Source organism: Plasmodium gonderi (assembly GCF_002157705.1).
Source record: "Plasmodium gonderi DNA, contig: Chr10, whole genome shotgun sequence".
NCBI classification, from domain to species: domain Eukaryota; phylum Apicomplexa; class Aconoidasida; order Haemosporida; family Plasmodiidae; genus Plasmodium; species Plasmodium gonderi.
Genome location: NW_021628935.1, coordinates 1,149,484 through 1,174,059, shown reverse-complemented (window position 1 = coordinate 1,174,059; position 24,576 = coordinate 1,149,484). Strand labels below are relative to the sequence as shown.

General features: G+C 32.1%; 6 protein-coding genes across 6 annotated transcripts; 1 reads left to right on the top strand and 5 right to left on the bottom strand.

Annotated features, from left to right (window-relative positions):
• Positions 1–280: 280 nt before the first annotated feature.
• On the top strand, positions 281–3,739 carry PGO_102450 (transcription factor 25; the record flags this gene model as incomplete). The annotated part of the gene is made up of 3 exons (XM_028688275.1): positions 281–2,708; positions 2,930–3,187; positions 3,657–3,739. 3 exons carry the CDS (start codon positions 281–283, stop codon positions 3,737–3,739), a joined length of 2,769 nt encoding a protein of 922 aa, XP_028544076.1.
• Positions 3,740–4,885: 1,146 nt separating this feature from the next.
• Positions 4,886–6,802, bottom strand: PGO_102440 (rhomboid protease ROM4; the record flags this gene model as incomplete). Its single annotated transcript, XM_028688274.1, has 1 exon — positions 4,886–6,802. One exon carries the CDS (start codon positions 6,800–6,802, stop codon positions 4,886–4,888), a length of 1,917 nt encoding a protein of 638 aa, XP_028544075.1.
• Positions 6,803–9,157: 2,355 nt separating this feature from the next.
• On the bottom strand, positions 9,158–9,909 carry PGO_102430 (hypothetical protein, conserved; the record flags this gene model as incomplete). The annotated part of the gene is made up of 3 exons (XM_028688273.1): positions 9,158–9,264; positions 9,457–9,563; positions 9,806–9,909. The coding sequence occupies 3 exons, from the start codon at positions 9,907–9,909 to the stop codon at positions 9,158–9,160; spliced, it is 318 nt and encodes a 105-aa protein (XP_028544074.1).
• Positions 9,910–11,816: 1,907 nt separating this feature from the next.
• PGO_102420 (60S ribosomal protein L4) lies at positions 11,817–13,052 on the bottom strand (the record flags this gene model as incomplete). Its single annotated transcript, XM_028688272.1, has 1 exon — positions 11,817–13,052. One exon carries the CDS (start codon positions 13,050–13,052, stop codon positions 11,817–11,819), a length of 1,236 nt encoding a protein of 411 aa, XP_028544073.1.
• Positions 13,053–16,723: 3,671 nt separating this feature from the next.
• On the bottom strand, positions 16,724–18,493 carry PGO_102410 (subtilisin-like serine protease; the record flags this gene model as incomplete). Its single annotated transcript, XM_028688271.1, has 1 exon — positions 16,724–18,493. The coding sequence occupies one exon, from the start codon at positions 18,491–18,493 to the stop codon at positions 16,724–16,726; it is 1,770 nt and encodes a 589-aa protein (XP_028544072.1).
• A 2,428-nt stretch (positions 18,494–20,921) lies between these two features.
• Positions 20,922–24,347, bottom strand: PGO_102400 (hypothetical protein, conserved; the record flags this gene model as incomplete). Its single annotated transcript, XM_028688270.1, has 1 exon — positions 20,922–24,347. The coding sequence occupies one exon, from the start codon at positions 24,345–24,347 to the stop codon at positions 20,922–20,924; it is 3,426 nt and encodes a 1,141-aa protein (XP_028544071.1).
• Between the last annotated feature and the right edge of the window lie 229 nt (positions 24,348–24,576).

The following is a 24,576-nucleotide window of genomic DNA, read 5'->3' as shown; positions in this document are numbered from 1 at the left end:
GTATACATCTATCCTCCTCCCCTCCTCCACCCTATAACTGTTCATAAAAAACTTATGGAACATATTTTATAATCAACTTTGTTTCCTATGCTTTCATGGTGTGGAATTTCTCAGCTTAGTTTTTTTTTTTTTTTTTTTTTTTTTTTTATCCTCTTCCCCATATCGTTTTCATTACCTATCAGGGGTGTGTGTGTGTGTCGACCTCGCCTCCCACTTTGCGTTTCATTTCTGAATACTGTCGAAATAAAAAAAAAAAAAAAAAAAAGAAAAAAAAAAAAGCATGTCTAGTCGATTATTAAAAAAGTTCTTGAAAGAGAAAAGCCGGGATGAGATAAATAAAATAAGTAAAACTGTGGAGGAGAAAACTGTAGCATTTAAGCATAAGAAGAAAAGTGTTTTTGTACTTTTGGAAGATTCTGAAGATAGTAAGAATAGAGATGAAACCGATGACAGTGAGGACAATCTAACCAATAATCATAGTAATGATCGTCATCATGATGATGATGGAGATCCTGCTGAGAGTCCCCAAAAAAATGTGCAAGGAAAGAGAGAAGAGACAAAAAGAAAGGGTAAAATGAAAGAGTCACAGAACACAATTGTGCATGATAAGAAACAGAATCAAGGACTTTCAAATCGTGCACAGGCTAAGATGAAGCGCAAAAAGAAAAAGGATATTGACGAAGAAATTGACAATATATTACACTCAATAAATGCACAGGATGTGGAAAAAAAAGATGGAAAAAAAGAAGGAAGAGGAACCAACGAAACAGGGGACCGGGGAGAAGAGGAGAAGAATAATGGTTCATTAGAACTTTTACAATTGTCTGCGTGCACACATGATAAATATAACTACTGCTTAAAGTTAGAAAAAAGTAATTTCGATGTAAATGTTGAACTGAAAAGAATATTTGGAAAAGATTTTGTAAAAGAAAAAAAGTTTATACAGAAAAGTAAAATAAAATATTTAAAAAATTGGCTAATACAAGATTATACAACTAAAACTGTACAACCACCTCTAGGAATGAAAAGATATGAAAATGAGTTTAGAATAGAAAAATATAAATTATATTTGGAGGCAGAGAATTTATTTTATCTGTTATTAGATAGTTATGATATAGAAGCAATGCATAATTTATTAAGAAAGTTTCCATTTCATATTGACACATTACTAGTCTTGTCAGAGTATTATAACGAATCCAATAATTATGAAATGGCAAATAAATTTATAAAATTGTCTCTTCTTCTTTTACAAAATATTTTCCACATAGATTTTCATCCCAATTATTTAAATAAAAACAGAAACATTTTTGTTAATCCTTATTTATATGATAACAAGGCATTATATAAATCGTTATACATGCATATGTTGTCGTTAGAAAATGAAGCCTGCACAATCACTGCATTAGAAATTTCAAAATTGTTATGCAAGATGGATTTGCAAAATGATTTATGCAGCATTCTACTTCGAATTGATAGTTTAATTTTAAAATGTAATTTTTTTGATTTTCTGCTATACTTTTCCTTCAATTTTGTTATTCAAAATGTGCAGTATGTCTTACCTCAATCTCGAATGGATGAAATTCTCTCCAACTTTATCCCATCCGAGGGGAGACATTCAACAACTCATCATCTAATGGGAGGTGAAGATTTAAAGCAAAAACATGCAGCACAAATTTCCAATTTGGACAATAATCCAAACAGTTGTGTTGGTCCCTCAAGCAGTCATGGTGTCACCTCATTTCCTGCAAAAAGGGATAGCGAAATGGGGATAACCGGAGAGAACCTAGCAGATGAGGCACGAACGGGCGAGAACCTAAAAGATGAGGATCCAACCGAGCATGATCTAACCGAAAAGAATAGCATGCAAATTAACCGCACGAATGTGGCATCCTCAAATGATGGAGATAAAAATGCGTCCCGAAATGAAAAACGGGAACATATAGAGGAAACGTCGAATCAGCAAAATTCCACTTCTTTCATAGAATCAGAACAATCAGTTGGATACCATGATGACATGCAATATAAAGCCAGTGTACATGGTCAAGCGAATTGCATAGAAAAAAATCAACTGTTTGATAATTTCGAAATCAGATTGCATTTTATTCTCCCCAACTTTGCCTTTTCCATACCATTGTGTATGTACCTGAAGAATAATAACTCGATTGATTACAATGAAATAAGGGCAATTACTGTGGAAGACATAATAAGTGCCTTTTCTTATGAAGAATGTAAATTTTTGATACCTCATTTTGCTATTCATTTTGATTGTTACACTGAGGGAAAGGGGAAAAATGGCAAAAGTAGCCCTACTACAACGGATGATGAGCGGATTGAAAATGAAAAATGCAGCTACAGTGGAAATCTTGAAGAAAAGAAAAAGAACCCATCTCTCTCTTTTACTGCACACCTGACATTATTAAGAGCATTGTTATGTTTTCCCAACTTCTTATCTACATTTTTAAATTATAATAACTTCAAAACAACGAAAGTAGTGAAAAAAACCATTTACGAAATTTCCTTCAAAGACATATTGTCCTCTCCCCCATTCTCCACAACTAGTTTCTTTGATAAGAAAGATAATGAAACGGTACAAAAACTAATTTCTTGCTATTTGGAAAAGAACAATATATATTACAAGTCTGAGAAAATTATCACGTGGTTTCACGTGTGTAGTGCTTTTCTGCACGAAATGTACAAAGACCAATTGGGTAAGTGTCACAGGATGCCTGAAGGCAATTAAATGAAATCTCCCTCTTTTATTATCTTCCTCATTTTACTACGACCTTGTCTTCTTTACATATGCACATGAACATTTTACCGCTCATCTCAACTTTATCACTCAATTTTATCTAGTGTGATACATCACCACGTGTGCTGCATAACTTCGTTTACTGCTTCACTTTATGTACTACTTCACCTCCTCAACCAGTGGCAGAAGCTTTGGAAAACGTGCGATTCCACTGGAGCAGAAAGACACCTGTTTTGGACATAAACAAATACAAAGACGTGCGTGTTGGAGAATTCAAGTCAAATAATTATCTCTTACCAGATTTCATGATGGAAAAGAACAGAACATACTCACCCAACATACCCAATGTGACCTCGAATTATTATGTGTCTTTGAACAGCAACTTGATTATAACATTTTTCCAAAGTTTACTCCCGTGGTATCAAGTAGACTACTATGGTTATCAAAATGAATGATGTGAAAATGTGCGAATTTGCAAACGTGCAAATATGAAAATGTGTTTTTTTTTTTTTTTTTTTTTTTTTCCCCATTCTTTTTTCGTCCCACCTTTGTAACGTTTCTTTTTCGTGAATTCTGTTACGACATGCTCGAGTGAAACATATGCGCATGTGAGGAAAATTTGTTTTATTTTGTTCCTTTCCGCATTGCGTAATAAGATATGCGCTTCACTTGGTGCCCCCACTGCACTTCACATATTTTTATTTATTTTCTTTTACGTCTTTTACGTCTTTCACGTCTTTTACGTTTTTCACGTCTTTTACGTCTTTCACGTCTTTCACGTCTTTTACTTCTTTATACGTTATGTTACGTTTTTTTGTGTTCATATTCATTTTTCAAGCCAATCCATAATTATCCCAACGTGTTTTCTTTCACATGGATTTATTTAATTCCATTTTCCTCAATGCAGGCACGCATTCAAGGCCTGTCTACTTTTCAACACTTTTAAGAAATGTTATCAGCGAAACCAGACGTCTTTTTAATTTGCAATAAAAATTTTCAATAGTAATTTTCAATAAAAATTTTCAATAGTAGTTTTCAATAAAAATTTTCAATAGTAATTTTCAATAATAATTTTCAATAAAAATTTTCAATAAGAATTCTAATTTTTACATGCGTAGCTTCATATCCACACACATGTGTTTGTATAATATGCACAAGTCTGTATGTACACATACAAGCAGGTATATGCTAAGTAAAAACATATATCTGCATGCTTTTGCATGATTATACCTGCCATTTTATTTTGCAATGTACTTTGCAATAATACTGTTGACTATAGGTATGGACAGAGATAGGAGGAAAGATGGAGAGAGAGTGAGATATGGGTTATTTGTTTGGGGTGGAGGGGAGGTAATAAGAGGCTATAAAAACAATTCGTGCCAAGTTATAATATGTAGAGAAGTAGAAGAGTGTCATCATGAGAGGGGGTGAGGGGAGGGGACATATACAACTGATTAACTTTTTCATTTACATGAATATTACAACGTCACCTACGGGTGTACAACACGTGACAAAATGAGGGAAAAAAAAAAAAAAAAAAAAAAAAAAAAAAAAAAACATATAAGAGATGAAAAAGGAAACATAAAAGAGAGGAAAAAAACAAACACAAACAAAAGAGATAGGAATAGGGATAGTGATCGAGATAGAGAGCGACTGAATTAGGCTGCACCGATGACCAAAGATTACATGTACAAAAAACATTTATGAAATCATGAAAAGGATGCACACAGAAAAAGGAGAAAGGTTGTTCCCCATTTGTGTCCTTCATTTCTCTCCATCTCACTTCTATTCTTAAGATGCCATTCCCTCAAAAAAGAGGGGTCATCGTCCCGATGACTCATTTATTTTATCACCACTTTTCCCACGCATACATATACACATGCCCTTTTTCTACGTTTCGATTTTTGCATAGAGGGTAAAAAGATATGCTTAATGATGAAGCTTCGCCTACCTATATTTGGTCTATACATTTTATTTCGCACTCCCTCCGATTGTCTTCCCATTTTTTCGAATATTTCGCACCTTTTCGGATTGTCTTCCCATTTTTTCGAATTATTTCGCACTTCCTCGGATTGTCTTCCCATTTTTTCCAATTTTTTCGAATCATTTCGCACCTTTTCGGACCCCCATGCGCAATCACGGCTTGCAGTAATAATCGGACGCGGCCTCATTCGTGAAACACCAATAAAAACTACCCGTACTTATGAAGGGGAATCTTTGCTTGTTGACCTCACAGCAGAAACAGGTGTGAACACCTGAAAATTTGATCTGCCCCATAGGTTTATATGATTTGTATGCACTTTCATTCAGTAGATATATAAACAATACAATCCAAAGAATAATTAAAGCAGAAGCAGCAGTAATTCGGACGATCCACTCTCGTAGTTTCATTCTACATGGTGGTCTCCCTTCTTCATTAATTCGATTTTTCATTAGAGACATAATAGTATGAAAAGCATTTTGTTTGTGCACTTTATTTGCTATCTGTTTCTTACGATAAATTTCTCCTTTTATTTTCTTCTCCTTTGCTTTGGCATGAATTAATTCTTTTGTTTCATTTGAAAGGAACCAAGAAAAGGGAGGAGATGTCAACATACGCTCTCCCAGCGTGCATTTGTCTGCAGCAGATACAGTTGTAATAGTAGCAAAACCATATAATATACCACCAAGGCAACCACCCATATGTGCATAATTATCGGTATATCCAAACATGCCAACAAATATACCAAATATTATAACTAGAATCATGAAAATTAAAACACAACAAGGCCTAGGAATTGTTTTCCAATATTCTATATAATAGGTAAATAATGCACCTATTAATCCATATAAAGAACCAGAAGAACCAATTGTTACACCACATGGATCACAAACAGCTGAGAGTAAGTTACCAGTTACTCCAGATATGAAAAATAATAATAAAGTTCTAATGAATCCCCAATCTGGTTCTATCATCCAAAGAATTTGAATTTGACATATGACATTAAATATAATATGCATAAATCCACCATGTAAATAGATAGACCAAAATAATCGATACAATTCTCCATAATTTCTAATATAATTTGTGTTTAATCCTCCTAATTGGTTGTATACACGTGAGTTTACACTATCCCAACTAGATTCTCCTCTTGCATCTGAGTTATGTTCAACTTTATTTGAAGGCCAACCTTTATCCGATGCTTTGCTTCCAATAAAATATCTACCAGCTGCTGTTTCTTCTAAATTATATTCACAAGCACCATATCCAAGAAACACATAAAATGGTTCTCTTTTCTCTACTACAGATTCGGTATATATCGGATATAACACTTTGGATATACACCTCCCATTAAATGTGTTATAGTTGAATATCATTTCTGCAAAAAATACCCAAAACAGAATAGAAGTTGTTGATATACATACAACTAATCTTCCTATCAATGGATTATTATTCAGTCGTGGATCTTTTACTTTTACCTTTGCATTCTTATTTTTTCTTCTATACTTTCCAAGGATTGGAGAAGAAAATGGATTTAGTGGTGCTCTTCTTCCTACGGCTCCCGATGGCAGTGTGTGCAAAGGTTCCTCACTTGTTACTAATATTTTTATATCATCTCCATTTTTCTTTCTATTTTTCTTACAGTCTCTTTTTCCTCCACTTGTAGCATCGCTGTTTTGCTCATTCTTTTGGAAACCCTTTTGGTAGCTGCTTCTGTCGCTGCTTTCATAGCCTACTATGTAACCCTTTTTATCTCTCTCATTAGCACTTTCATTATCTTTTTCATTATTGCTTTCATTATCTTTTTCATTATCCCTTCCATAGTGCTCTTCACTTCTTGCGTTCTCTCCATCTGACGAATCAGAAATTTTCGCTAATTTCTCTTTCGAAATGAACAATTTATTTCTATTTTTAAAATTACCTAGAAGGTTTACTTTTGGTTCTGCTTTTTTTAATTCGTCTTTCTTGGGAGATATATCCCCGTTTTTTTTCACTGGGGCTACAAATTGATTGACCGCATCACTTTTGCCTGTCTCTTCATTTTTGTGATTATTCATTTTGACCATTCTCATCTTGTAAGGTAAAACGGCGTTTTTATTTGTAACTAAGTTACTCTTCCCATTCTCTTCATTTTTGAGATTATTCATTTGGGCAACTCCCCTCTTGTTTGGCAAAACATCTTTTTTATTTGTAACCAAGTCATTTTTAGCACTCTCTTCATTTTTCATATTATTTACTTTGATGTCTCCCACCTGCTTGGGGGAGGTGGTTCCTTCTTGTGTTACCATGTCTATATATGTATTCTCTGCGTGCCCTTGTATATTCTCTATGTGTCTCCACAGTTATAAGAACTAGTCGACTATATTCTACCACAGTGGTGTTAATATTTACAAATATGCATGAAGCGCAATGTTACCTACACAGGCCATTATGCAAAGAAGCACCATGTAAATGTCAACACAAAACGGAAAAACAAAATGGGTACTAAAAAATATTTGCTTCACGATTAGCTCTCGCACTATTTGCAGCAAGTATATTGCAAAGAGAGTTCGGGACGTGGGTAAATAATTATGGACAGCTCGAGCTTGGTGGGAGGGAAAAAAAAAAATAACACAAAAAAAAGAAACAAAAAAGTGGCACAAAAGAGTGGCACAAAAAAGGACACAAAAAAAAAGACCAAAATTTCCTAATATGTAGACACAAAAAAAGAAAAAAAACGTATTAACGTTTCAACCATTTTGCCACATCCGAATATTCTCCCCCTGTGCATATAATAAATCAGTTACTTGTTAAGACTATATATTTTGTGAGACGCCATTGATATTTATTTTATCAAAACGGTTTGATACGCAAATGTAACTATTTTATAATTAGGTTGAAATAGAAAAATTAATAAGTTAGCAAAAATTTTGGAAAAACAATGAAAAAAAAAAAAAAAAAAAAAAAAAAAACTAAAACTCATAGCAAATATTCACATGGGTTACACGCATATAAATACTTATATGCTTATGACATGGACATACAAAAATTAATTATACAAATCTGAATTTTGTGTCAAAAAAAAAATTACTATATGCAAAATAGTTTGATGGGGTGGGTATTCATAAAATGTAGTACACACAAATTTATATACAGTGAACGGGGAAAATGTAAAAAAAAAAAAAAAAAAAAAACAATTAAAAAGAAGAGGAAAAAAAAAAAAAAAAAAACAGTTAAAAAGAAGAAGAAAAAAAAAACAAAAAAACAAACAAGTGATAATAAATAAAAGACAATATTGGATAAATAGGCATCAATGAATGTTAATTGCTTAAATGTGCATGTGTTATATTGCGAAATATTTGCATACTTGAAAATACAAGCTCATTAGGAAAACAATGAATACGAGAATGTGCGCAATATTTTTTCTTCCTCTGTTCTTCTATTCTTCCTCTTTTCTTGCTCTGTTCTTCTTCTTCTGTTCTTCCTCTTTTCTTCCTTTGCTTTTCCCCTGTTCCTTCTCTGTTCTTTTTTTTGTGTGTTTTACCCTTCGCAAATTGTGCACCATAGGTATATGTACACCCCCTTATGTCAGGTAGGAAATTGTTAGTGTAATTTGAGAACAGGTGTGTGTGGGGAATTTAAAGGTTTGGTTTTTTAACAAAAAAGAAAAAAAAAAAAAGAGAACAAAAAAGAGAACAATAAAAAGAGAACAAAAAAGAGAACAAAAAAGAGAACAAAAAAGAGAACAAATAAAATAACGCGTAATATATTTTCCCTTCTTTCTTATTTCTTTCCCCTGGTCGAAAAAAAACTGTTGCATATTGAGGGAAGTTAAGGTTAACGCATGTTCTCACAAACGTGACAACTACAAATTGCACGTTTACATACGCAACTTTCCTTGTGGCTTCATTTTCTCAAGGAAGACCGTATGGGATGTTATTCCTTATCCCATGTGAACAGATTTCAAAAGGGTAAAACATTTTCCATTTCATAATGCATAATTATGTACATATATATATATATATATATATATTACCCTGCTAATGTACCAAATTGACACATAACACGGCACATGTGATGAATACAGAGTGGAGTAAAATGTAAATATATCATAATGTACATATTCTGGCAAATGTAACTCCTTCTGGTGCTATCCACTGATACACATTTATCAATAATTCTTCATTTTTTGCATGTCCTTATAAAATCATAAAACAAAACGTATGCACACGTAGATTAACTATGTTCATAAGTGGTCTGAAAAAAAAAAAAAAAAAAAAAAAAAAGAAACAGGCAATTTATTTGGCCTCTTATTTGTGGAGAGTTACATCATGTTTTATAGTTATGTTGTATATATAACAAACTGGGATAAATATATGTCGATGTGTGTGAGCGGATGTATAAACATACATAATTTAAACACATTTGTATTCATTGGACGAACATTTTTAACGATGGTACTCTGAAAATTTCCTGTCTAGAAATATTATTCTGTCATATAACTGTTGACTATATTTGTATAACCCCAAGTTGATAATGTGTGTGTCTTTATTCCCTGGAAAAAAAAAAAAAAAAAAAAAAATGCAGCGCGCATACTATCTTCTTCAATGCATATTATTCTTGTTGAATGTGTCTACCCAGATAGGTCAAGATGGACAGACGTATATGGTGTGTCATATCAAAAATATCACTTATCGCTAGATAGGCGTGCTCACGAATTCACTCAAATTTATGCAGTTTTTTTTACTTGGCCACAAGATCACCTTCTCCTCTTTTCCATCTATTTGATGGAACATATATTCAACATTGAAATTGTTGTATTTTAAAACGGGCAAAAAGAAGGTGCAGAAGTCTCTGAGAAGGGGTAAAGGGAGGCAACGACGTAATAATTCACACGATTGAGCTATTGAGCGGTTGCACCATTCCATACATATGTGTTAATGATGCTACTTTTTCTCGTAATGGTGTATTTCTACACGTAAGCACAGGTACATATACATGAACGTGCAAAGAAAAACTCGTCACGTTTGCATATTATATTATGACTAGAGTGTTAGAATTTTCATAGCAAAGAAAAATTACATGCATTATATTACTTTACAACTGCGTTAGACGTGCTTGCATAAAACTCCATTTTTTGTATAGACATGAGCTCAATTTTTGAAGAGAATAAAATTTTATTTATTCTGTTAATACTCATTTTTCTGGTGAACCGGCTAAAACAGTTGGTAACACATAAACCGCAAGGTCATTTTACACACTTATTTAAATAACGAATGTAATGCATACATGCAAATTTGAAGATATAAAAGATGAGGTTTTACAGCCTTTAGGATATGTCATGTACACAGAAAAACACACAACCTTCTCTCTCTTTGTTGTTACACCTTTTTTTTTTTTTGCACACATTTCAAAAGTTGGTAACGAACAGTTAGGGGGCTATTATTAATATTTTCTTATATTATAATTTTATAATTTTCTTATTTTTTTACGTTTTTACGTTTTTACGTTTTTACGTTTTTAATTTTTATTTTATTTTTTTTCCACGGAATTCTCCCCCTCCCCTCTTTTTTTTTTTTAATGAACGTAATATAATACAGGGACGTGGGGGTGAAACCTGTAAGATCACATAAAGCTACGTTTTAACCTATTTTATATCATAAAATAATGAAAAAGGAAAGATAATATCGTGGATAAGAGGATAGGGTTATGTTGAATAATTTGTAGAAACTGTTAGTTACTTTTTCAATGCTGTGTACGTTGTAAATAATCAATTGACATGAATGTTCATACAAAAATATATGTTTCGTGCTATTTTTTATGTCTGTAAAAAAAAAAAAAAAAAAAAAAAAAAAAAATCAATCCTTGAACTAGTTCTCTTAATATTAAACGTTTATGAAAGAAATACGAATCTTTTTTTTTTTTTTTTTTTTTTTTTTTTCTCTCCTTCGTTATCTATCCGTTTAACTATCCTCCTACCCACGTACCTTTTTCTCTTTCTCTTTCTCTCTTTTCCTTATTCGTTCTCCCATTTTGGCACACAGGAATGAGCCATTAACACAGTCATCTCAACAACAACAGTTAACATGTCTACAGAGAAACTCCCTTCAAATTTATTAAAAAGAAAAAATTGTACATACCATGTTCATATAAAAGGTACACACTTTCGATACTCTCCAAACGTGTTAATTGAATTGATTTTTTCTCAAGGAATAATGATAAAATTAACAAATTCCTTTGTATTCCCCCACCACCACCACCCATTTGAAACATTTACTGCATATCCGATTATGCTTACCAAAACATGTATGTACAAAATCACACCATCTTTCCCCTCCCCTTTTACAACCGAAAAAGAATTATTATGTGTGTATAGGAAAGGGGGTAAGGCATAGTGTTTTATATACACCTCCCATTATTAATTATTGCCATAAGACCAGATGATCAAAATAGTCGTAATGCTTTATGAATTATAAGCAATTTCATTCTATCTGATAAAATTTCATTTTTCAGTTTATTAAAATTTTTAAAAAGGTGTACAACATTATGTGAAAAAGGAAAAAAAAAAAAAAAAAAAAAAATTCAACATATAAAAAGGTGAACGTATATATATATGTATAAAATACGTGCAAAGTGAAGAGATAAAATGGGGGAATATATATATATATACAAAAACACATATTACGTATTTGTACATGTGTGCAAAATAATATATACATGCGTATATATATGTATGTATACTTTTTTATGCAAGCTGCATGGGGTGAAATGTGGAGAGGACGGGGGATGGTGGTGTTAAACTTAAACATGGCTATCGGGTAATGCAGCTGGAAGAACTGTGGTTACACACACTTTCTATTATTTTTAAAGGGTATGGACTTTTTCCTTTCTCTTCTATTCAATGCTTTCTATAAGAAGAGCTTGTTCATAGTAGTAATTTATTATTTTATTTTATATATTTTATATATATATATATTTTTTTTTTTTTTTTTCAAATATGTTTGTTGTGCAATATGCCTATTTTGTGTTGTTTTCCTCTCCCCGGTCTCCACATTTTTTTTTTTTTTTTTTTTTTTTTTTTTTTTCCATTTATATACAACGAATACATTATTCATCCGCAGCAGTTCCAAGGAGAGCTTTATTTTCATCCTTCTTAGTCTTTGCTTTTTTTTCTTCTTTCTTTTTCTTCTTCTTAACAGATTTGGCTATTCCATTGTAGTAAGCATGGTTTACTTTTTGCAATTCTTTTTTCTGAATTTTCTTTTTAATTCTCATTTCTTTTTTATTTTTCTTCTTGGCTTCCATACTCTTTTTGATTCTTCTAATGGCCAATGATCTAAGTAATTTATATGCAGGGTTAAGTCTACATCTAACTGCAAAGTTAGTGAGTGCGTTCTTGTTTTGTACTCTCTTCTTGCATGGTCTTTTTTTGGATAGTAATGTTGCTTGTACCTGTTCGCTGCTAATAATTCTATAAATATCTGGATTTGTCATAATCGATTTGGGTAATATATAATTCTTCTTGGTAATTTTTTTCTTATATATCTTTCCATATATAACATCCAATTTTTTAAAAGCACTTTCACTCCATATGCATAATCTACCTATAGATCCACCAGGTGCTAATTTTAATAAGTTCAACTTGGTAACTTTGCATAAATCAACTCCTGGAATATTTCTAAATGCTTTCTTCACACCAGCGTCTTTGTCATATATAATGAGGGGGCCATTTCTCATACGATACTTTCTATTTCTCATTTTTCCCTTTCCTGCTCTTATTTTTTTAGATTTAATTAATCGATTTACTTCTTCCTTCAACCCTAATGTAATTAAAAATTTTAGAGCATCTTTTGTTTTCCCAATTGATTCAATATCATTACTAACCACTAGTGGAACTTCTTTAATATTAGAAATACGATGTCCTCTAGCCAAAACTAAGGATGTTACACCACTAGCAGCAATGGATGAACAAACTGCATATCTTTTTTCCTTTAAGTTCACTTTCCTTCCCCATCTTCTCCATATCTTCGTAGGGTTGAACATTCCACCACCTCTACACATATTACCAAATGCACCTTGACCAGCTCTATGTGTACCTCCACCCGGTACTCTTGGAATTCTTGCAACAGCTCTTCCTGTTCCCCATGATTCAGCTGATGTTTCATATCCTGCTCCTAATTTCACAGCATATGGATGTCTTCTATTCTTAGACATATTCTTAAATACATCCTGTATTAAATCGTTTCTAATTGGGGTTTGAAACACAACTGGAATTTCCACCTCCCCAACTACTTGCTTTCCGCTCGTACTGTATACATTCGCAACGGGTCTAACGGTCGCCATTTTGTGATTTCACGTGGGGTGAAAAGCCTATGGAAGTGGTGAAGTGGTGTCGCTGTGAAGTGGTGTCGCTGTGAAGTGGTGTCACTGTGAAGTGGTGACATGACAAGACGAGAAAAACGTGCTTAACAAGTCAGAAAAATATGAACATGTCACTCTCAATAGAGTAAACCTTTCTGAACAACACAAAAAAGAAATAAAATAAAAAAATAAAATAAAAAAATAAAATAATTCGCCTGGGAAAGAACGTATATATAGTGGTGGCTGAAAAAACCTCCCTATCACAACGATTCACTCAACATATATAAACAATATAAAAAAAAAAAAAAGAAAAAAAAAAAGCATGTCACGTCAAATAAAACACAGGATGGAAATTGCTCGGGTCTGTTTCGTTCCTTTTCTTTTCTGCTTTTTTTATTTTTTTTTTTCTTCCCTGAAATCGCAATATCATTTACATGTTACATAAAAATAAAAAAGAAAAAAAAAAGCGTATATTATACAAGAGTGTTGTTTGCTTCTAGGACAGCACAAACGTAAATGCTGAATGTATAGAGGCAATCATAATAAACGTATATGCACAGCAAATGTAAATAACTTGTGCTAAAGTTTAAAAAATAATTCCTAGTACATGTTTCATAATGTGGAGGTGAGTCACAGGCATGTGTATCACATATAAATAAACACACGTATATGGATATTGTTTACACTGCACTATGGATATTTCACGAATTTGCAAAGAGAAATGGAAATGTACAAAAATATATAACCACACATTTCAGCTCCGTTATTGGAGGAAAGCAGTTGGGAGAACCATAATGCGTATGCATAAATGGTTATTCACACCCAAACAATCAACGGAAAAACACGTGCCAGTCCAGCATATATGTATACATATATATATATATACATATACATGTAAGCATACGCTAAAATACGTTATTATGTAAGGGAAAGCCCTTTCCTCTTTTTTTTTTTTTTTCACTTTTGGTACAGTACGCTCATGGAATGGCAGCAGCACTTGGCCAAAATTCATTATTCATGTTCATGTTCATATTTATGATTTTTACCTCGCAGGGCCTAAAAGGTTTTTTTTTTTGTTTTTTTTTTTTTTTGTTTTTGGTGTTTCTAAAAAGGGGAACACGTGTTATAATCAGTAAAGCTAGGAAATTCAATCCTGGTTTTTTCAAGATTTGACGAAAGTGTCAGTATTAATCATTTACTACACAAGGAAGTAAAAAAAAAAAAAAAAAAGGAAAACTAATGTTTTATTATTTGTATTCTTTTATAAATTAAAAAAAAAAAAAAAAAAAAAAAAAAAAAAAAAAAAAAAAAAAAAAAAAAAAAAAAAAAAAAAAAAAAAAAGAAAAATAAATTTTTTATTATTTTTATTTTTTTTATAAAATAAAAAAAAAAAAAAAAAAAAAAAAAAAAAAAGGAAAAGAGAATAAAAGAAAAGAAAATAAACGAAACAAAATGAAAATAAAAATTTAACTAATCCGTAATATGTAACATTTATTATGTAGTATAGTATGTATAATCTATGGTATTTTTTATGAGTTTAAGCGATTCCCTCATTTTTTTTATTCTTTTTTTCCCCCTTCTTCGGAATATTTTTTTTATTTATTTCCTTTCCTCACTTTGTGCTTCCTCAACGTGATAAAGGTGAATGGGGAAAAAAAAGAGAATCACGCGCAGCGATGCGTGGGAGATTTACAATATATGTACCATACTACATAGATAGGTGCATATGAATATTATGCATACATATATATCACATACGTATGTATTGTATACATATTATATCATATATATATATATATATATATATATGCATGTACTTCTACGCCTCCCTTGGGTACTCTTTTTTTGTGATTTTCCTTTTTCTGTAACTTATGAATCCTTCAACTTGAACACACGACTATAACGGTAACGGGTAACAAAGCAAGTATGTGAGGAATTTAGCATCCAAGTTTTTTTATTTTTAATTTAAGCTTCTTTTTTTTTTTTTTATTATCGCACCTATTGTTTTCGCCCTTGTGCTGTGCAGACATAAAAAATAAAAGCACCACATATATGTATATATATATGTATGCATATATATGATATACATATATCACATATGTGTGGCATTTTTTAGTTCCTTAGGGGGATGAATTCAACTTGCTGAAATTTTTCCTTTCTTTTTTTTTACATTCTTTTTAAGCACTCAGGTTAAACAACGAGAAAAAAAGGAAGGGGAAGAAAATTATTTTATACGATTCCACAGTGTAGTGGCAGTGCTTTGCATTGTAATTTCACTCCGTTAATAAACTTTCGCATCCTTGCTTTTTCATTCCCTTCTGCTATAATAGCTATATATGATATGAACATAGGTATATACATATATACATATATACATATATACATATATATATATATATATATATATATATGTATATGCAATTTCTCTCACCTTGATATGCTCATTTTATATATGTAACATAAGTACCAGTAAATTTTTTTTTTTTTCTTCTTTAACCCTTTTTTGATTTAATTAGAAGAAAAAGTGCAAGTTTTTTCGCAGTTCTGCCACTAGTGCAAAATATATATTACCCCTAAAACCTAAACCTTAAACCCTGAACCCTGTTACAAACAATTCTCAAAAAAATAAAATGAATTAGCAAAGTAACAAAACAGGAAAGTAATTAAATGATAAAAATGAAATACCTATGTGTAGATTTTACAACAGATATTTATAACTATTTGAAAAGCGTTTCAAATTTTTAGAATGTTCCAATTTTTTTTTTTTTGTTTTCTATGAAGAAAAAGAAAAATGCACAAAATTGGGAAAAGAAAAATAGAGTGTTTGTGTCTTTAGGGAGATGGTATTTGTTAATAAGTTCTAATATCAGCTGTAAGAAATGAATTAAAAAAAAAAAGTTAATTTTTTTTTTTACCTCTCAATTTTTTTTTTGAAAAACACACAATATAAAAAAAAAAAAAAAAAAAAAATTAAGTGGAAATGATAAAGAAATTTCAGAGTTTGCAAAAATCCACAGGGGTTGGAATTCTATGTTAAGAAAACTTATTTTACACATCAATTGCTATTTTTAATTTATTTCAAAACAATTTTATAAAAATTTTCGTTTAAAAAAGAAAAAAAAAAAAAAAAAATTAGCTAATGGGAATTTGCATAATTAAGTGTCTGTTTTTATTCTCGTCTTTGCCAATCAAAGCAAAAATGCATGACACTTAAAAAATGGACACTTAATTATGCAAATTACCATTAGCTAATTTTTTTTTTTTTTTTTTTTTCATTTCAAACATGAAAAAACAGACACTATATAAAAAATGAATAAAATGAACAATGCAAAATGGCAAATATAAAAACCCTAATGGTGGAAAGTTCTAACGAAATGGCAGCGAGGGAAATTTAGAGAATTCCCATTGTCATGTGCACGCATGGAGGAGATGAAATATATCCGTGTGAATTTTGAAAAAAAGGGGTGAAATGAGAGGGGAAGAGATTGGAAGTGAGAGGAAACAAACGGGGCAGTACGAGAGAGACACACAACTTAAAAAAAGAAAAGGAAAGAAAAGAAAAAAAAAGGAAAGAAAAACGGAATTGAGTGCGAAAATGAAAACGAAAAAAAGGGATATGAAGCTGGAGCCAAGTTGAATCATTAACCAGAGTGTTAATTCTCAATGGTAGACTTGATCAGCTGATGCACATTGAGGAATCCTCCCCATTTCACCCTACCCTGAAGGGATTTGGTTTGGACAATGGATTGTTGGAAGAGATGAATGACGTCTTCATATGTCAACTTGTCATTTATGGAAAGTACTAGAGAAGCGAGGCCAGTAATGACAGCAGCAGAAAATGAGGAACCGCTACTTATTGCATATTTATTTTGAGGAAAGGTAGAAATGATATCATTCCCAGGTGCAGCTAAGTGAACATAATTTTTACTGTAACATGAATCTGGGGATAAAATTATATTCCCATTTGATTCTTGAATCATATTCGAAACTGTAATGAGATTAGTTAGATGTAGCGAATAAGCAGTTGGGTACACTTTCGTTACATCTAAGTCACATTCATTAAATGTATTGTTAGAAAAATCCATATTCGGGCAACAGTTCCCAGATGATGAAACTACTAAAATTTTTTTTTCTTCTAATTCTTTTAACGCTGCAAACAAAGAAGGATAATTCTTTGAACTTGCAAAACTAGCGTTAATTATCTTTGCTTTCTTTTCTGCACAAAAATTAAAACATTTTAATATATCACTTATATATCCAGCATTTTTACTGTTCAAAGCTTTACAGATTATCAATTTTGCCTTCTTACTTATACCTCTAATCCCTTGATTGTTTTTTCCTGAATTACCCGCAATGATTCCAGCTATGAATGTTCCATGCCCATGATTATCCATAAATCCTTCCACATCTTCGTACTTTCCCTTACGTTCTTTTACTTTCCATTCCATATCTGTATTTCCATTTTGATTTCTATCAGAATCCTCCTCCACCTCCCCCTCCCTCCTTTTATTTCTTATATGAATAATATTTTCCTTCAAATCTCTGTGATTGTAATCAATTCCAGTATCAACAATACAAACATTTACATCATGCACCTCGTATTCTGCTGAAATTTCGGTTCCTTCCTTCATCTTTGTTTTGTCATATCCGTTGAAAATATTCGTTCCCTTGGAATTATTTTGAAGTCTGTGTAGAAATTTTCTAAAAGCCACCTTGCTGTGCAGGTGAAACATGTTTCTATTGCAACAGTTGGATTTCCTACTTTTGTTTTGATTACTGATATCGATATGATGATCTTCCTTAAATTTCATTTTAATGGATTTCTTCTCAATCGGAAGAATTTGAAAATCCAACTCGACCAACACATTCTTACTATTAAATAATGACAGAAGACAAATTTTTAGAAGAGTGTCATCTACATTTGGAAAAATATCAAATAGATAAAAATTTATATAACTTAATTTCTTCACACGCCCGCAATGGACAAGTACATTCACAAAATTATGTCTAAAAGTGGAAGTTAACATATTTTCCTCTTTTTTAAAACGTATAATTAATTTATTCTTTTTCAATTTAGATAATATTCCTTCTGAATCCTCTATGAAGTTATCATTATCTTTATTCTGCACCCCAGATGTATTTCCTTCTTCATGCGAGCAAGTATAAGAAGAAGAGTCATCACCTTTGGCAAATAATTTCCCTTTAAATGTCACATTAGAAGAAGCACTAAGTAAAATCCTACTGTTGTAATACACTCCACCAATTTGTACTTCTTTAAATTTCCGATCCATTGTTTTATATTTTCTCTTAGTTAAGTCATCCCACTCGCTGTTGCTTGTTCCATACTTATTCTCCACTTTCTGTATAATTCTACATATCAGAAAGCAAGCAATGGTGTAATAATAATATTGTGTAATCGTCATTTTGATCACAGAGGTGTGTGTTCATAATCAAGGGGATGCACGCATTCTTATTTTGGGAGACTTGTGAAAGGCACAGAAGGAGAAAAGCACACGCACAGGCATACATACATGCATACATACACAGATAGACATACATAAACTCACACACACATGCGTATGAGTTTACGTGTGTAATATGCATTTGAAAGGAACCTTGGAAACATACAGGTGCATACACATAGGCTTCATTCTGTACGTAGTCGCTTCACTTTCACACATCGTGTATGTGGAAAATGCAGGTTTCACAAGAAAAAAAAAGAAGAAGAATAAGAAAAGAGAAAAAAAAAAAAGAAGAAAAAAAAGGGAGAAAAAAAAAGGAGAAAAAAAAGGGAGAAAAAAAAAAAAGAGGAAAAAAAAAAGAGAAAAAAAAAAGAAGAATATACTGTAAAGTTCCAATACAACTACTGTGATCACGTGGTTATGCTGACATTTTATCCTTCCCAACTCCTACAACATTGCAGCTGTTGCCACAGTATAGGTGGCCACAAACCATTGCAACCATATCAATCATCGAAATAATAGAAGTAACCACAACAACTGAGGCACAGATTTACTTCCAACTTGAGCAAGTTGCTAAAATGTACGTCGGTCAGAATTTTACTAAAACAACCGTTGATAAAGGAATTTTATTTTCTCTTTCCTTTTCTTGTGAATTAAAAAAAAAAAAAAAAAAAAATATTATTTGCAAACTTTCACACCATTCTGGACGAAACACATTTTTAGTCTCTCCATATCATTTCACATGAAGTTAAAAGTAGTGAAAAATCTAAACTGTAAAAAAAAACAAAAAAAAAAATAAAAACAGTAAAACAATAAAACAGTAAAACAATAAAACAGTAAAACAATAAAACAGTAAAACAATAAAACAGTAAAACAAAAAAATAATAAAACAATAAAACAATAAAACAATAAAACAATAAAACGAAAAAACCCCAAAACAATAAAACAATAAAACGAAAAAACAAAAAAACAGTAAAACAAAAAAATAATAAAACGAAAAAACCCCAAAACAATAAGACCAAAAATCAATAATTTCGAAAAATATAACCCTAATACACGCGAACCTTCGAACGCAAATTAGGATCTTGCTTCATCCTGAAAAAAGTTGAAATGAGAAAAATGAAATAATAATAAGGGAAGACACAACTTTCTCGCTTGATCTGAATGCATCTCACAAAATGTTCTAATACAACTATTATATAAAACGTCCCAACCTAAATAAACCAGAGAACATGTATGTCCAAATATTACTCAGTATTCCCCATCTTGAAAAAAAAAATAAGTGTGCATGTCGGATAATTCTCCGAAATTCTATTGATCTCGTCACATGCACACACACAAACACTTCGTCATTCATAAACAAACCTAGCACATCTCATCTTCCCAATGACCACCTTACATTACAATAAAGAGAGAAAAAAATGTGAAAACTCAAAGCATACAAAATTGTCACACTATGTGTATATGCATACGTTTGAACAGTATAACTGAAAAAAAAAGAAAAACAAAAAAAAACAAAAAAAAAAATAAAAAATAAAAAATAAAAAAAATAAAATAAAAAATAAAAAATAAAAAAATAAAATAAAAAATAAAAAATAAAAAATAAAATAATAAAATAATAAAATAACTTATTTATTTTTTCTCATCATTATATCATTTTATGTTCTTATGAAGGAAAGAACGTTTTTCCTCCTTCAGACGAAGGCAACAATTTTTTTTTTTTTTTTTTTTTTTTTTTTTTCCCTAATTTGGAATGAAAAAGAAGAATTAATTTCAAGAGCTTATTGAGCTCGCAGGACATTGGAAAAAGGAATAAAAGAAAGAAAAAAAACAGGAGCAAAGAATATAGCGCGGCACAGCACATGTCACTACATATCAGAACAGACCTAAACAGATCAAAACAAAACACCGTGCAAAACAGACCAAAACAGAACACTCTATACACTCTCCAACTACCATGAAACAGAAACGTATAGGACATAAAAATTTCGCATTTTCAAAACAATATTGTTTGTATGAATTCGCACAGGACAAAAAAAAAAAAAAAAAAAAAAAGTTAATAAAACAAAACATATTATGTTAACGCAAAAGTTAATGAATATGTAAAGATGAAAACAGAAAATACACGAATAAATGATCAAAGGTATATAAGGGGTGAAGTTATAAGCACAATTAGTTCATGAATATATATATATATATATATATATATATATATATTTAGACGAATGGACAAAATAATTCACCCTAATCCATCGTTTATTTATAACTTAAATTCCACTTGGCACGTTCTCATTCTCAGGGGTATGTTTTTTGCACGTTAGGAGAGAAGAAAAAGCGGAAACATTTTTTTTTTTTCGTTTTTTTCTTTTACTAGATGAAGTTTCGTACCTTAAGTCTTTTTTCCTATGATTCTTCTTGGAATCCTTGGCATAACAGTTCTCACGGGTCTCCCACTTGTGGATATATTTCTATGTCTTTTGTTTCTCTCCCCTTTTATGATATTATTAAGCCGATAATTTTCATTTTCCCTATTGTTTTGACTTCTCTCACTTTCTCTCCTCACTAATCTCCTCGAACTTGGCAATGTGGATTTCTTTCGCATTTCTACACTTTGCTTATCTAGTCCTTGTTTCTTCTTGGGTTCATCTCTACGTGGTCTTCTCCCTATTACATCACTATGTGGTCTTTTCCCTATTACATCACCATGTGGTCTTTTCCCTATTACATCACCATGTGGTCTTTTCCCTATTACATCACCATGTGGTCTTCTCCCTATTACATCTCTACGTGGTCTCCTTCGCGTTTCATATCGACGCGGTCTCCCTTGCATTTCATGTCCTCCCTCCTGCCTTCTTGGTCGGTCTTCCTTTCTGTTAGCACGGTAGTTACCCCTCCTGTCAGAATCAAGTGTTGTAAAAAAATCATGCATTCCTTCCTCACTTCCCCAAGGGGATTCTTCACCTCTTTTTTCCCACCTGGGCAGCACTGCAGGTGGGAAATCTTCGTACGTGTGTAACAAATTCACTGATGGAACATCCTCTGACAAATTCCGATATAACCTATCAGTGTTGTATAAAGTACCATTCTTGTAATAATCTTCCTTTCCATTCTCGTTGTCATGTTCCCTATGGGTAGTAACTACATCAGTATGATCATAGTCACTATCATCACTGGTTTCTCCATTCAGTTTTCTTACATCTTGTTGTTCCTGTGCTTCTGTAAACCTACTTTTCTCATAGATTCTACGCTTAGGGTGGGGGAAATGCTCGTCAAACCTATTACTTTTTTCATTTTCATTCATAGAAAATGTTAAATTTGTTTCATCATTATGTGATGTATCCAAAAGGGAGATGAAGCTCAAAGGGGTAGTAAGACGATGTCTAGACCACTCATCTTGTATAATCCCTTCCCTCTCATCTTTATAAATATATTTTTTTAACTGATCTAGGTTATAAATATATTCTCCATCATTGTAATCACTATAATGTGTGATATCATTGGGATAGTCATCCTCCTTAGGGAAAACAACTTCTTCCTCATCTTTAAAAAATGAATCCATGTCATAGTTCATCAGTTCTTCTTCCCCTTCAAATTCTATTGTCTCTTCGTTTGCATACGAAAAATTTAACAGTTTATTTCCAGAATCGGTATGAATTTTTTCCTTTTCATCATCCAGTGGTGTGAAGAACTTTTGTTCCTCCAAAGTGCTAGCTAATATTCTCTCCTTCTCTTCTTCGTCTGTCTCTTTTTTCCCCTTATTAAACTCCTCATCAAAATTTAGAATAACCTTCTCCGTTATGAGGTTATCATAACTGCGTTCCTCTTGAATGTGCTGTCTTTCAGTTCTGTCCTCTAGATGTACTTCCACATCCTCTAATCTCTGAAGCGCAGATTTCTGTGCGCTTCCTTTTATATGACTTGTCTTTACTTCTTCTTCATCACTGCCGTTTTCATCATCATCGGTATTCAATTCTTGGAAAAAAGTTTCATAAATTTTCTTCCTCTCTCTTAATGTATCCTCAATTACTTTGAAGAGATTAACATAACCACCCCATGCAGATAATCCCTTTAGTTCACTTCTTTGAACTAGGGACTTTTTTAAAATTTTCCTTATTCCTCTCATAGATAATTTTGGATTTATATTAAGCATAACCACAAGGGTGTTAACAAAGTTAGCCGATGCATAGCCTCGTTCGTCCTTTCTCATCGGTGAGCTATATTTCTGAAATATGCTTCTCTTATTATATCCAAAATTAAACAAAGTGGTATTTTCTTTGTTATACGATTGTACCTGTGTTATATTTCCTGTCGTTCGACTAATTTTTCGCTCTGTCTGGTTATCAAACGAATTTGTATTTATCTCTACCACTGGCCCTTCCCCCCTGGGAGGATTTTTTAAAGCTCCAACGGAAAAGACGTTTTCAAAATTGCCAGCGAACGAGGATGGGTACAATTTCCCTGCATCAAATTCTTCTCTGTGTTCCTCTACGTCTGATTTTGAACTTTCCCCTACGTCTGATTTTGAACTTTCCCCTACGTCTGATTTTGAACTTTCCCCTACGTCTGATTTTGAACTTTCCCCTACGTTTGATTTTGAACTTTCCCCTACGTCTGATTTTGAACTTTCCCCTACGTCTGATTTTGAACTTTCCCCTACGTCTGATTTTCCACTTTTCGCTACGTTTGATTTCCCACTTTCCGCTACTTCTGACTCCCCCATTGTACGTCTCATCGAGGGGGTGTCATAAACCTGCTGAGACGGAGAGACCACGATAATGTTAGCCCTCCTTAAGTCCTCCATCACTTGTATCAATTTTTCACTTTTCACCTGCACATTGTAACTGACGTGAATTATTTTTACATTTCTATCTCTACAATATTCTAAACATTTGACGAGTGGAACCAAATGTGAATTCAATTTTTTCTTATCTCCAAACGCTTTGCATATAAAAAGTTCTGTAGTTTTTCTATACACTTTCTTCTCTCTTAATAAATCGCCCCTAATTACTGTATTGGCTAAAAAAGTTCCATGGTTATCTATATCATCCACATCCTTAGATTCACAGTTGGAATAATTCCTTGAGTTACACATCTCTGTGCTAATTGCGTCGTACTGAATGTCCTTTCCGTTTCTAAATGACGATGACAAGATATCCTGCACATGAATGTATCTGTTCCACTCGCTATTCTCAATAAGTTCATCTGGATTTGCAGGTTCATCACTTCCCTCATAACCTACATTGTATGCTTTCAAAAAGTGTCTTATCAACTTATCCTTTACATCAATCCCCGTGTCAATCAGACAAACCTGTGTTTTGTCAACTGACATATTGTTTTGCATCATGTAGGCCAAATCTCCATAGAATTTTTTTAATTCTTCAAATTCTAAACACCAATTCGTGTCATATGAAACAAATCCTAAAAGATTTTTCATCGACCTATATAATTTTTTAAAAAAATTTGTGTTCTTACCCGTTTCATCACAATTCTGGTAATAGTCATCCCCACTTGAAAATACCCTACTACCCCATTTTGCCTCATGATCCTCATCTTCTTCAATCTTATCCTGATGGTCTTTCACTTTTATTTCAGCGAAACTTGGAATATTAAAACTTCTACTACTGTAATTGGGTATTTCCTTTGCTAGCGTGCTACTTTTACCCTCATATAGGATTCTTCCGTTAACATTTCGCGAAACACATTTACTTCCCTCCCAATGCACTACCACATCATCACAAAATTGTAATAATGAAATGATAATAAAAAAAATTGTTGCAAACAACACACACTGATGTCTTTCCTTTGAAAAAAACATTATGAGATATGTGCTTTTTATTAGGTTTTCTTTTATTTTTATTTTTTCAAAATGGCAACACCATCAAAGCAAATTCTTGCCACTGTATTAGCACGGCAGGCGTCAAAAAAAAAAAAAATTCACTTCAATATATATATATATGACTGTGCAGGTAAAAAAATAAAAACAAATAGACGAACAATCCTGTCTGTTGTATATTTTTGAGACTTTTTTTTTTTTTTTTTTTTTA